A 12,651-nucleotide genomic window follows, 5' to 3' on the forward strand; every position below is an offset into this window, starting at 1 on the left:
GGAGTGACGTCACCAGCAGCCAATGGGAGCAGGGTTTATTTCCAGGCTGACAGCTTGATAACGGTTAATTTTAGCTGGATCTTCTTTCCCCAGCTCATGAAAACTCAGCCAGCCAAAGAGGGGGCTGCCTGTGTCTCCCCAAACAGCTCGTGGCTGGGGGCACCCGGGGGCGCCGGGAGGGGACTAAGGGGGCAGGCCATGTACCCCTTCCTTCTGCCCTACTCTTCAGAAGGTGCTCTGTGAGGCTGACGGGACCCTTCTTTGCTCACCACCACCCCCCACCCATACCCGTGGTTGCTGTGGGGGCCATTGTGACAAGCGGCTCAGATTTGGGAGAAGCAGGGCGAGGGGAGGGGGAGGGAGGAGCACAGTGGGACCCAGTTGGCTTCTGTCCAGAAGGAATGCTGGCCTGGCTCGGCCTTCCGAGCTGACTGCAGGCTCTGCCCTCCTTGGCTGTGACCTTGGCCCCCGCAGTTTGCCCAGTTTGCCCGTCTGTGCCCAGTGGACTCGTGGTCTGGTAGCCCCGCCCAGCACTGGGTGAGCTCACAAGCCTCCCCCCCCCACTTTTGCGGAGCTACTCAGCACTGTTCAAGGATCGTGCTTACCCAGCTCCAGGCAGCAGGCAGTAGCTCTTGTCTCCAGGACCACGTACTGGTTAGGGCTCTTTCCGCGACGCTGGCGTGTCGTCGTTCCGGGTTATACCACATTCACTCTCACTGTCCAAGTGAGCTTGAGGGCATCCCGGAGGCTGAGAGGCCAGGATCCCAGGGCCCTGCAGGCAGCCCCGCTGTGGGTCGATGGGGCACATCCTGGGGACACAGAGGCACTTTGGAGAAACCACCTGAGACCTCTGCCTGGGGTCGGTACGTTGGACCTCCGGGGAGGACGCTGCATTGCAGCAGCAGTGGCCACCGCCCAGGGCAGCATGGCCTCCTGGCACAGGCGAGCCCCGGGATGACTTGGTTCCCACTGGGCTGACAGTAGCGCGTGAGCTGGGAGTTGAGCTCAGACCTTGTCGGGGGCTGGCCTGCAGGCAGCCCGGGGGCCCAGGGGGTGGTGGCCCCACTGGGGAAGTTGGGTGGATGTCCCCAGGGACCTGGGCCCCCTGCAGTGGTTTGGCCCATCCCAGCTTCAGCCACCCCAATTTGGTGTCTCCCAAACTCCTGCCAACCTTCAGGCAGGAGGGACGCATCACACCTAGAGGGCAGCTGTGCCGGGGGTGGGGGGGTGGGGCGTGGGGGGGTTCTCCAAGCTTGCCAAGAGTTTATTTTTAATCCTGGCTCAGGTTTGATGGTATCAGCAGCTCTTAGAAGTGCTCGGAGTCATCTGTGAGCCCCGCCCTGCCTAAAAGGGTTAGGAGTGCCTCTGTCTGTAGATGTAGACCTTGGTCCTGTGGGGTAGACCTCACCCCACGACAACTCAGTGGGAGGGCCTGTTACCTCCCTAAGAGATCTCTCAATGGGCTGGGGAGAACTGCTTGGAGCCCAGCCACTGCCCTGGGTCTCTATGCCTCCCGACCTGCTGGGGGTCACATCTCCGAAGGCTCTCTTGGCCAATGCCCTGGTGGAAGGTGCTGGACACCCGGCCTCTGCTGTCACCCACTCACCTTGCTTGACCTTCTCCCAGACATTGCAGTGGCAAGGACAAATCAGGCAGGAGTGGTCTCCCGTTGATGGGAGGGTGGCCGTGGGGACAGAGGCTCGAGGGCCAAGAGGCCTATACACTTGGTTTCCACACAACACAGGGCTGACCACTACTCTCCTTAAAATCCGTGGTGGCCTTTACCCTGGTCTGCCCAGGACCCTCCGAGACGCCCCTGCCCCCACTTTCTACAGAACCAGTCCATGGGTGGCTTGGCAGTGTGACCACCCGGGGGCCAGGAGTGGGGGGAACCCCTGCCCACTCATGCCCATTAGGGCATCTTGGGAAGCTATCAGTGGGCTCTGGGAACAGACTTAGAACGTGCCCTGCGTGGAGAGAGGCCCCGGGTGGACGAGAGCCCTTTGCAGGAGCCTCAGAGGGAGAGCGGTCGAGGTACACATGCTCAGGAGCCTCGGGCTACTTGGCCAAGCTGAGGGGATCCTGGAGACACGGATTTCAGGCCATGCCATGGGAGGTGGTGGGGGGCGCGCCGGGATGAGCCCATGTGGCAGACACACGGGGACAGGGGGCCTGACAGTAAGCCAATTTCAGGGTCCCAAAGGAGGAAAGAGCTGCACGGCCTGGGCCCCGCTGGGGAGGCAGATCTGAGGTTCATTTGCTTGGCAGACACCAGCCGCATGCAGACCTGGCGCTTGGGAAAAGCGGGCCAGGACTGTGGCCCAGACCCTGGCCTCAGCCCCTGCCCCTCCGGCTGAGGCCTGACCTGCAGTTTCCTGTCCCTGGGGCCGGCCTGTCCCCAGAGACCTCCTTTTAGGTTTGGAGTGCCTTTCCACCTCTTCTGTCCAGGAGGGCCTGAGCCCCGCCACTCACTCGGCTTCTGCTTCCTCCGTCTCCGTCTCTGGCTGCCTCTCTCCACCTCTGCCCCTCCCTCCTCGCCGGCTCCCTCCCGCCGCTCCCCGCTCCCCGCGCCCGGCCGCGGGGCTCCCTGCCTGCATCCCTCCGGTGCGCCTGGCGTCCGCGCCTTTGCCGCTCGCTCCCTCGCCGCACCTTCCCTCGCGTCCCTGTGGCGCCCGCGCGCGCCCGCAGGGCCCGTATCCCTGCGTCCCTCGCATCCCTGCGTCCCTCGCATCCCTGCGTCCCTCGCACCCCCGCCCCGCCCCGCCCCTCCCCCGCCGGTACCGCATTGCCGTACCGCAGGGCGCAGTGCACTGCGCGCGCTCCGTCGATAGGTGGACCCCCTCCCGGAGAGATAAAACCGCCCGCGCCGGCGCCGCCGGTCCCTCTGGCTGAGACCTCGGCTCTGGGTAAGGACGCTCGGCCTCCGGGTCTCGGCCCCCGCCCCCAGCCTTCGGCAGCGGGTCCGCTCTCCGGGGGCCGGGCCGGCGGGGGCGGGGGGGCGCAGAAGGGCGAGGCTCGCGCCGGGCGAGGCTGTGCGGCTCGCTCCGGGCTTCGGTGGGCCCCAGGGCTCGGTCCCCCGGCGACGGCGGTGGGGTGGGGGCTCCCGCGGTGGCGCTTGTTTATGCGCTGGTGCCGGCTGGGGACAGGTTTTCTGGGCGTGGGCGATCCCCCCGCAGCTGTGACCTTGGGACCTGTGGCGTGAGGGGTGCTGAGGGGTTGCAGCAAGGTCCTCAGTGCCCTCAGTGTTGGGGCTGTTGGGGATGCCGGGCAGAGGGGGAGACAGGGAAGACCTGGGGGGCATTCGCTACCCACCCACCCCCGCGGCCCGGGAGGTGTCCACTTGGTGTTTGCACCCTAGGGTGCGCCATTGCTGCCTACTTTCCCTCACCCAGCGCCCTGTCCCCTCCTGGGCTGCCTAGGTTTCTCCACTGACCTCCAGGATGGGGCAGGGGTTGTGGCCTTGGGCCCCCACAGAGGGAAAGGGGGAGAGGGGTCCCCTGCCCCCACCAGGCTGCAGGCATCTCTGTCCGGCACTTCCTGGGCTTGGCTGCTGGGGCCAGATTCCTCCCCACTCTGAAGAGCAGGGACCCCACCTCCCTGCCTTCCAGTCGGCCCCCTGCCTGGATCCGGGAGAGCCCAAGCTATTCTAGGCCCCTGATCTGGGCACCACCGCCCTGTGGGCGCTCTGGCCCAGCCCGTCTACCCTGGTGCCAGCCTGCCTGGCAGGGACGAAGGGAAGATGGCGCCCTCCCTGCTTGAGGAGGGGAGTGGGGAGCCCTGACCATTTCTCCACCCCAGCAGCAGCGGGGCCTGTGGGGGTGGGGTACAGCTGGGCCCAGGACTCCCGGTGGGGGGGCAAGCACCAGGGACAGCACTAGAGCGCAGGGCAGAGTGACTCATCACCAGGCTCCTGACTGGCCATGGGGTTTGCCTGGTGTTTCTCCAGCTCTTGGGAGGGTGGTTAGCCTCCTTCATGGGGGTGCTCTGTGGGCATGACACCCAGATATTTAGGGCAGATTGGACCGCTGGGGCTTGCCACCTGACCCAAATGGGCCAGGCACAGGCTGGGGGGGATCTTCCTGCCCCACCAAGTGTGGGAACGTGGCCCCGTGGGAGGGTCGGCAGGCAGGGATGTGCTTGCAACCTGTGCTGGCCGGTGTCTTCGCTGGCTTCCCTCTGAGGCTCTCCATCACCTGTCCCCTCACCCCGACCCCCAGAATCCCCGCTCAGCAGCCCCCCCACCCTGAGCCACAGCGCTCCAGGCCGTTCCAGCCCTTCCCCGCACCCCGGGCAGAATGGGCAAGGAGAAGACCCACATCAATATCGTGGTCATTGGCCACGTGGACTCCGGCAAGTCCACCACGACAGGCCACCTCATCTACAAGTGCGGAGGTATCGACAAGAGGACCATTGAGAAGTTTGAGAAGGAGGCGGCAGAGGTGAGCCTGCCCTCCTTGCCCCCGTCCACAGAGAGGACAGGGTCCACACGGTGGCTGGGCTGGAGCTTCCCGGACTCTGGGGCACGTGGCTCCGCTGATCTCCTCCAGGGCAGGAAAGCAGGAGCCCTAAAGGCACCTGCGTGGGGCACAGGTACCTGAGAGAGCCCAGCTGGAGTGGCTGTGGGGGGGGGCAGCAGCCTCTCTCTGGAGACCTGCTTGGTGTGGACAGAGGGACAGCCTGGGAATCTGCCCCTCAGTGCGGGGGAGGTGACCTGGAGGCAGCATTTCTGCTCCACAGGGTTCCACACCAGGCTCTGGAACTCTCTGCCACGTTGGGCTTGAGAAGCCTGCACTCAGGGTGGGATTCCTGTGTCCCCAGGGCTGAGTTCTGGGGCTGGAGGTGATGCTGCCCTCGCTTGTCCTGGGGCTGGCCCAGGCCTCAGGGTGGCTATTAATAGCTGACTGGTGGGCACTCAGCCCATCAGCTCCATTTTCTCGTGCTGGGCTGGGGAGGGCTGCCTGTCCGGGGTGGCACTCTTTTGGGGGGGGTCCTGGTTGCCTGGGGAGGATAGGAGGGGCCCCGTTGGCTGACCTCCTTTCTCTTAAGTGGCTGTGACCCATGGGTGGGAAGTGGCCACAGAGTGGGGGTGGGGTTCTGCTCTTGACAACCTTTGCGCCCACCCTGGGCTCTGGGAGAAGCCCCTGTCTCGGAGGCTGTGAGGGTTCTGTCCTGGATGATGGGGGGTCGGGGCCAGGGCCCAGGAGGAGTCAGTTGCTGGCCTGGGCTGACCCTGCTCAGAATGTGTGCGTGTGTGCGTGTGTGCGTTGGGGGGATTTGTTGCGCTGGGCTATCTCCTTCCTCGCCTAAGCCCAAAAGCTGCGTCACTCCCTGCTTCCCTGCGGGACTGGCGCTGGGGGAGGCTGTGGGTGTTTGCAGGATGGCTGGTTCAGGTCTAGCTGGGTCCCCTCTGGGGCCTGTCTGGGTGGCCCTCTGGGCTGGGCAGCCTCCCCGGAGGGCAGAGCACTGTCCATGCACAGCCCTGAAGGGAGATCTGCCTGGCTGGACAGCGGCCTTGGCGGCTGCTCTGAGCACAGCTCTGGCCCAGGGCACGGGGGTCTCACTGGGTGGGGCACCGACATTTGCAGGGGAGCACAGAAGGCGAGGAGGAGCGTCAGAGCCACTTGGGAGCGTCTGTAGAAAGAGCTGGAAAGCCAGGCCCTCCCGTGCAAACGCATCCCTTCTTTTTTTCTCTTAAAAAAATTAGAGGGTTATTTTTTTGGCTTGACACCTTGACGGTGCTGTTGTCAGCCTCTGGCTAACGCAGGGATCTGATCTGCGGACGTTGGGGTGGTCAGCTTCAGATAAAGGGGCACCCTCGGCCAGGGGAGGGGTTGAGATCGCCCGGTGGCTTCCCTCCAATCCTGATTCCCAGGCCCTTGCGCCACCTACTGGCGGACGTTCGAATGGCCACCATCCAGGTGGCAGGAGGCCGGACCTGGGCACACAGGGTGGCAGGGCTTGGGCAGGGCAGGGTTGAGGTCCTGGTGTCCCTCAGAGGTCCTCGCCTCTGGCTCCCTCATCCCAGAGATGGGCTCAGAGTCCCAGGGACCCAGGGGAGCGCCTCTGCTGTGATGCGTTCCCATGGCCAGCCGACTGAGTCCTGGGTCCCTCCTTGTGCCACGCCCCACCCCCGCAGATGGGGAAGGGCTCCTTCAAGTACGCCTGGGTGCTGGACAAGCTGAAGGCCGAGCGGGAGCGAGGCATCACCATTGACATCTCCCTCTGGAAGTTCGAGACCACCAAGTACTACATCACCATCATTGACGCCCCCGGCCACCGCGACTTCATCAAGAACATGATCACTGGCACGTCCCAGGTGGGCGGGACACCCCTTTGGGGGACACCTGGGAGCCCGGGGCCCTGGGTTTCCTTGGCTTCCTGCCCAGGGCGTGATGCCCCGGACGTTTGTTATCCCTCCCCCTGCCCCCCCGGTACAGAGTCCCCCAGACAACTGATTAGGGGCCCCAACATCTCAGCCAGGCAGGGGTGTCCGTAAGGACGGCTGGCCACTGCCAGGGCCACCTTGGCAGTAGGACAGACAGTAGGACAGACAGTCAGACAGACCCAGACAATCAGACATCACCAGGCCATTCACACAGAGGAGCCCCTGCTGCTGCCCCTCCTGTCGGGACCCCGAGGCCCATCCCCGGGCAGCTGCCTGGAGGGGCCTGGGGCTCACAGGGCCCGACCTGCCGGACAGGCGGACTGTGCGGTGCTGATCGTGGCAGCCGGCGTGGGCGAGTTTGAAGCGGGCATCTCCAAGAACGGGCAGACCCGCGAGCACGCGCTGCTGGCCTACACGCTGGGCGTGAAGCAGCTGATCGTGGGGGTCAACAAGATGGACTCCACGGAGCCCGCCTACAGCGAGAAGCGCTACGACGAGATCGTCAAGGAGGTCAGCGCCTACATCAAGAAGATTGGCTACAACCCGGCCACGGTGCCCTTTGTGCCCATCTCTGGCTGGCACGGCGACAACATGCTGGAGCCCTCACCCAACGTGAGTGCCCATGAACAGTGGCGGGGGGCCACCGGGACCCCTCACTGGGCACCCAGGGTCCTGGGGTGTCCGTGGGTCGGGCTCAGTCAGGGCAAAGCGTAGGGTCAGAGGACCCGTGCGCAGGCTGCCCTCAGCCTGCCCCCCAGCCTGCTGCGTTCCCTTCACCTGCAGGAGCAGGGGCACTTGCCCAGTGGCTCAGCCTGGCGACGAGCCCGTTTGCGTGAACTGGGGCCCTCCACTGAGCCCCTCATGAGGCCCCCAGAGGCTCTTCTCTGGCCGGGGCACTCTGTCAGGTGGAGTGTGCAGGAGCAGCGGCCGCTGGGGGCCAGGCCCGAGGGCCCTGTCTCTGGACGGTTACTGTTCATCTCCCCCAGGAGCCTCTCCCAGGGGCTCGGAGCAGGTTCGGCCTTGGGAAGGGCCGAAAGACCCTCCCCCAGTTGGATGAGACTGTGGCTCAGGCAGCCTGTGTCTCAGGGACCCTGACTCAGCAGGAGATGGTGAGTCGGAGCCTGAAGTGGAGTTTTCAGAACCTGAGACCAGGCACCTAGACACAGTGAAACAGGAGCACACCCTGGCCTGGGAGGATGGCCGTGTGCTCTGGCCAGTGCCGTGGCCACCAGACTGAGGGAGGCAGGCATGGAGGGGAGATTGTCCTGGAGCCCCGCGGTCAGGGCGCAAGGCTGGGGACCATGCCCCCATCTTGCTGGGCTGCATGTTTGCATGTGGTGGGTCCCACAGAAGCTGGCGCGCGCGCACACGCACACACACACACACACACACACACACACACACACACACAGATGGCACACACTCGTGGGTGAGCTGACCGCACCCTCCACCTCCGGGGAGGCCGACAGAACACCGGTCCCTGGACGTCCCGTTCCCAACCCAAGTGCAGGGGGCTTTCGCTTGATCTGTGCTGTCTAGGGGACACAGCCCCTGGAGAGGACTGGGCAGTGCTGCCGGCCCCTCCCCTTCTCCCTGCCTGTGGCCAGCAGGCTGGGGGACCCTGTGCCAGGAGGGCACTGGGTGTGCGGTCAGGAGAAGCCCTAGGCAGGGAGGGCTCAGCCGTGCCTGGAGACAGTTGGCGCAGTGGTTAGGGAGCAAGGCTGCACTCTCTACCTGCCCTGGAGCCTGCCCACTGGCCCAGCTCCGGCCCTTCTCACTCTGGTGCCAGCCTTGCCCAGGGATCTGAGGGTGCAGGAAAGGGGGCTGAGCTGGGCTGGGCTCTGCTTCTTTTCCCAAACCTCCTTTCCCAAGGCTTCTGTGATGTTGGGAGTGTGAACTGGTGGGTGGGGAGGGTACAGGCCACCTGGGCCACACCTTGATGGACATGATCTGGCTTCTGGTACAGAGCTGGCTGGCAGGGTCTGTGTGCCCCTGCTCCCCAGACCCCCTCGGGTCAGATGCCTCCTTCAGGGTTCCGGGAGAGTCCTGGGGAGGCCGTGGGGCTAGGATGTAGGGCAGGATGGGTGTAAGTGGTCTCCACCTCCAGTGGATACTTTCTTCCTGTCCAGATGCCATGGTTCAAGGGCTGGAAAGTGGAGCGTAAGGAGGGGAATGCCAGTGGCGTGTCCCTGCTGGAGGCCCTGGACACGATCCTGCCCCCGACACGCCCCACAGATAAGCCCCTGCGCCTGCCGCTGCAGGACGTGTACAAGATCGGCGGTGAGTGGGGTGCAACGTTCCACTGGCTGTGGGCGCCTGGCCCAGCCGACCCCGGCGGGCTCTGCCCCTCGCACCCACTCCGAGACCAGGGCCCTCGACAAGGGCCTTCTGCTCCAATGCCATAGACTTTCTGGGGGACCATCCATCCGTCTGTCCATCCCCTGTCCATCCATCCATCCAGACAACTGTTTTCCCCCACGCATTCATCTGTCCATTCATCCATCCACTCATCTACCTGTCCATCCGTCCATCCAAACAGCCATCCATCTGTCCGTTCATACAACTGTCTACCTCACACATCCATCTGTCCATCCAGCCACCCACCCCCCCACTCACCCACATGCCCATCTCTCTGTCCACACACTCGTCCACCCCCACCCATCCATCTGTCCATTCATCTGCCCACCTACCCACTCCTACCCATTCATCCATCTGTCCAGGGTCTTCTTCCCCTCAGCTAAGCACTCAGCCCTATGCCAGGAGCTGGTGGCACACGGGTAACTCCCATGTCCCCTTCCCCCCATGACAGTCCCAGTCTTGTGGGAGACAAGATTTGCTCCAGACCCGAGATGACAGGGAGACCACAAACAAGCACGAGGCTGACAGGCACAATCCCAGTGCGGGGGCTATGTGCAGGGGTGTCGCACTCACCCAGCACAGAGACCGGCCACCAGCCCCAGGCTCTGTCATCCCACAGCCAGGGTTGAGGGTGGAGCTTCTCCTCTCTCGCGGAGGGGGGCCGACGCCCACCAAGCAACCACACGGCCTGAGCAGATCCGTGAGACGTGTGGGGGCACCTGTGCCCCTTTGGAGTGGCCCCTGACATCAGCGGGCCCAGGTGGGCTGGTCCTCGACTGCCCTGCTCTCATCACACCCGGAGAGGCTTCACACAGTGCTCCCCCCAGGGGATAGCTGCCACCTGGGGGCAGGGACAGGCCTCCAGGTCCAGATGGGCCTCTTTCTGCGCATGTTGCCCTCACCTTCTCCTGCTCAGGTGTTCCTGGGAATTCTCTTGTGTTCAGTCCCTTCTTTTCCTGACAGGGTCAGGGTAGCCTCTGCTTCTATCTGAACCTCAGTGTCTGCCTTGTCTGGGGTCTCCCTGCGCCACTTGCTCCGTCCCACCTGCCCCTCACGGCCCCCTCCTCTGCACCCAGGCATTGGCACTGTGCCCGTGGGCCGAGTGGAGACGGGCATCCTCCGGCCGGGCATGGTGGTGACCTTTGCCCCTGTGAACATCACCACGGAGGTGAAGTCTGTGGAGATGCACCACGAGGCCCTGAGTGAGGCCCTGCCCGGAGACAACGTCGGCTTCAACGTGAAGAACGTGTCAGTCAAGGACATCCGTCGAGGCAACGTGTGTGGGGACAGCAAGTCCGACCCTCCCCAGGAGGCTGCCCAGTTCACCTCCCAGGTGGGCTGCCAGTCCCCCAAGGACAGGAACAGGGAGGTCCTTGGCATCAGCAGAGCGCTCGATCCCTGTCAAGCCTGGCCCTTGAGAGAACCGGACCCTTGCTTTACAAAGGAGGCCGTCCAGGGCTTGGGTCAGGGCTGAGGGCCCTCACAGGGAGAACACACGTTGGGGCGGGCCCTGCCTTGTTGCTCTAAGCCTCCCTGAGGTCCCATGTGGGTCCTGAAAATGTTTTTGTTGCTGGACATCTCCGTAGTATTTTATTCTCTACATTCCCACTGTACCCTCTCTGATCATCTCTTCACATGACGGGCTCCCGCGAGGTGTAACGGAAGGGCAGGACTTGTGGTGTGGCTTCTCATCCTGCCTCAGCTCTGGCCCGGGCACATGGCATAAGCCCTGCCCACTGGCCCTTCCCCCAGGGCACCTGTTGGTGGCTTATCTCTTGTGGTTTGCTGAGTGCTTCCTGAGGACCCTGGGGTCCATGCCAGGGGTGTGGGTCCCCCGTGGCCTGACCTTCCCTCATGGCCGGCCCCAGGGGATTCCAGCCTCCCTCGGGGCTGACGTCCCCTTTCCCACTCGGGGCGTGTCTGACAGCCCTGCGTACGTCTTTGCCCAGGTCATCATCCTGAACCACCCAGGGCAGATCAGCGCTGGCTACTCACCGGTCATTGACTGCCACACGGCCCACATCGCCTGCAAGTTTGCGGAGCTGAAGGAAAAGATTGACCGGCGTTCGGGCAAGAAGCTGGAGGACAACCCCAAAGCCCTGAAGTCGGGCGATGCAGCCATCGTGGAGATGGTCCCTGGGAAGCCCATGTGTGTGGAGAGCTTCTCGCAATATCCACCTCTTGGTGAGCTGGGCCGGGGGCCGAGGGAGGGGCAGCCTGGATGGGGCTGGTCCGGGCTGCGGCAGAGGGCGGCATGGGGCGGTGGGCGGGGGGTGTCCTTCACTTTGCTGTGGCCTCCAGCCTCCATCTCATGGAGCGTTGGTGGCCCTGCTGGGCAGCTGTGGGAGGAAGACCCCAGGCCCACAGCCAGTCTGGCGGCAGAATGAGGACTGCCTGCTGGGCGTCAGCTGGCCACAGGTATCCCTAGGATGCCCCGCAGGCCTATGTCAGAGAGCCACCTTGCGCGGGTTGCTGGCCCGCGTGGTCCCGGCTGAAAGGGTTCACTCCCGGTCAGGCGTGTCCCAGAAGCCCCCCAAGGCCTGGGGCCGGTCCTGGGGTCGTTCCTGCCGCCTAAGGAGACCAGAGCTGAGAGACATTCTCGCTCTAGTGTCTCACACTCCGCGGGCTGCGGACCGCACCGCCCGCCCCAGAAACGGGCCGGGGAGGAAGGATGCTGTGAGCTGCAGTGCGCCTGCGCATGGCATCCCGGCCCTGGCGGGGGCGGTGCCCCGCTCGCCCCTCACGCCACCTCCCCACAGGCCGCTTCGCGGTGCGCGACATGCGGCAGACGGTGGCCGTGGGCGTCATCAAGAACGTGGAGAAGAAGAGCGGCGGCGCCGGCAAGGTCACCAAGTCCGCGCAGAAGGCGCAGAAGGCGGGCAAGTGAAGCGCGGGCGTCCGCGGCGCGACCCTCCCCGGCGGCGCCGCGCCCCGCCCCCGGCCCCGCCCCCGGCCCCGCCCCCGGCCCGGCGCCCCGCCCCCCCGCCAGGCGCACGTCTGCACCTCCGCTTGTAAGAGGCTCTCGGTCAGCGACTGGATGCTCGCCATCAAGGTCCAGTGGAAGTTCTTTAAGAGGAAAAGCGCCCCTGCCGCCCCCGCTTCCGCGCCCAGCCTTCGCCGCGCTCAGTGTCCGTTTTACCAATAAACTGAGCGACCTCAGACCCGTGTGCGCCTGCTTCTGGGTCGGGTGCGGTGGGGTCCGCCCCGCGCTCTCCCCAAGCCCCTTTCCGCCCCGGTGTCCCACCTGCACCCGTCACCAATGCCGGTGGCTTGGCCGGTGTCCTGCCGCGCTACCCAGGGTGGGGGGCCCCCACGCTCTGGCCCCCCGCACTGAAGGCCTGATCCTAAGTCCAGCGGGTCCAGTTTGCAGTGGGGGGGACGGGGGCTTTGGAAGTGCCCTCCTGGGGGCGTCCAACACAAAGACTCCGCAGAAGGGGGCTGAATGTTTTGGAGGTCTCTCTGAGCACGGAGGGGAGCTGAGGGCCCCTCCCCCCCAGTGACTGTCCCACGCACTGTTCTTCACTGGGCTCCTGGCCCCTCCCGTCTCACTCCCCCCACCCCAGCCAGTCACTGTGGCTGGAGAGAATCACCTCATGCGTCCTGCCCTTCAGCGAGAGCCTGGGCGCACCCAGGACCTCTAGTCCCCCAAACCCTGGAGAAAGCCCGGGCTGTGGTCAGCAAGGACAGGGGATGCTGTCCTTGCTTCCTGCCTGGCCATCCCTGCTCGAGGAAAGCAGCTCCTGCTGTACCAGGAGTTGGTGCTGCAGGAGCCCTGCCCGCATGGGGGCAAGGATGGACCCTCGGATTCCCCAACCATGCTCACAGTAGGGGACGGGGCTGGGGGCTCCCCTCCAGGGGAGCAGTAGGCCAACCATGTGAGTCTCTGGGGCTGCTGCAACAAATGACCT

The 12,651-nt window shown here is 64.8% G+C and overlaps 1 protein-coding gene across 1 annotated transcript; it reads left to right on the top strand.

The window, feature by feature from the left end:
• Positions 1-2,653: 2,653 nt before the first annotated feature.
• On the top strand, positions 2,654-11,893 carry LOC111141369 (eukaryotic translation elongation factor 1 alpha 2). Its single transcript, XM_022493858.1, has 8 exons — positions 2,654-2,906; positions 4,218-4,439; positions 6,137-6,316; positions 6,701-6,997; positions 8,515-8,665; positions 9,820-10,076; positions 10,693-10,927; positions 11,503-11,893. The coding sequence occupies exons 2-8, from the start codon at positions 4,296-4,298 to the stop codon at positions 11,628-11,630; spliced, it is 1,392 nt and encodes a 463-aa protein (XP_022349566.1). The 5' UTR covers positions 2,654-2,906; positions 4,218-4,295; the 3' UTR covers positions 11,631-11,893.
• Positions 11,894-12,651: the final 758 nt, after the last annotated feature.

This window comes from Enhydra lutris, unplaced genomic scaffold (genome assembly GCF_002288905.1).
Source record: "Enhydra lutris kenyoni isolate GAN:26980312 unplaced genomic scaffold, ASM228890v2 scaffoldscaffold6, whole genome shotgun sequence".
Taxonomy (NCBI): Eukaryota; Metazoa; Chordata; class Mammalia; order Carnivora; family Mustelidae; genus Enhydra; species Enhydra lutris.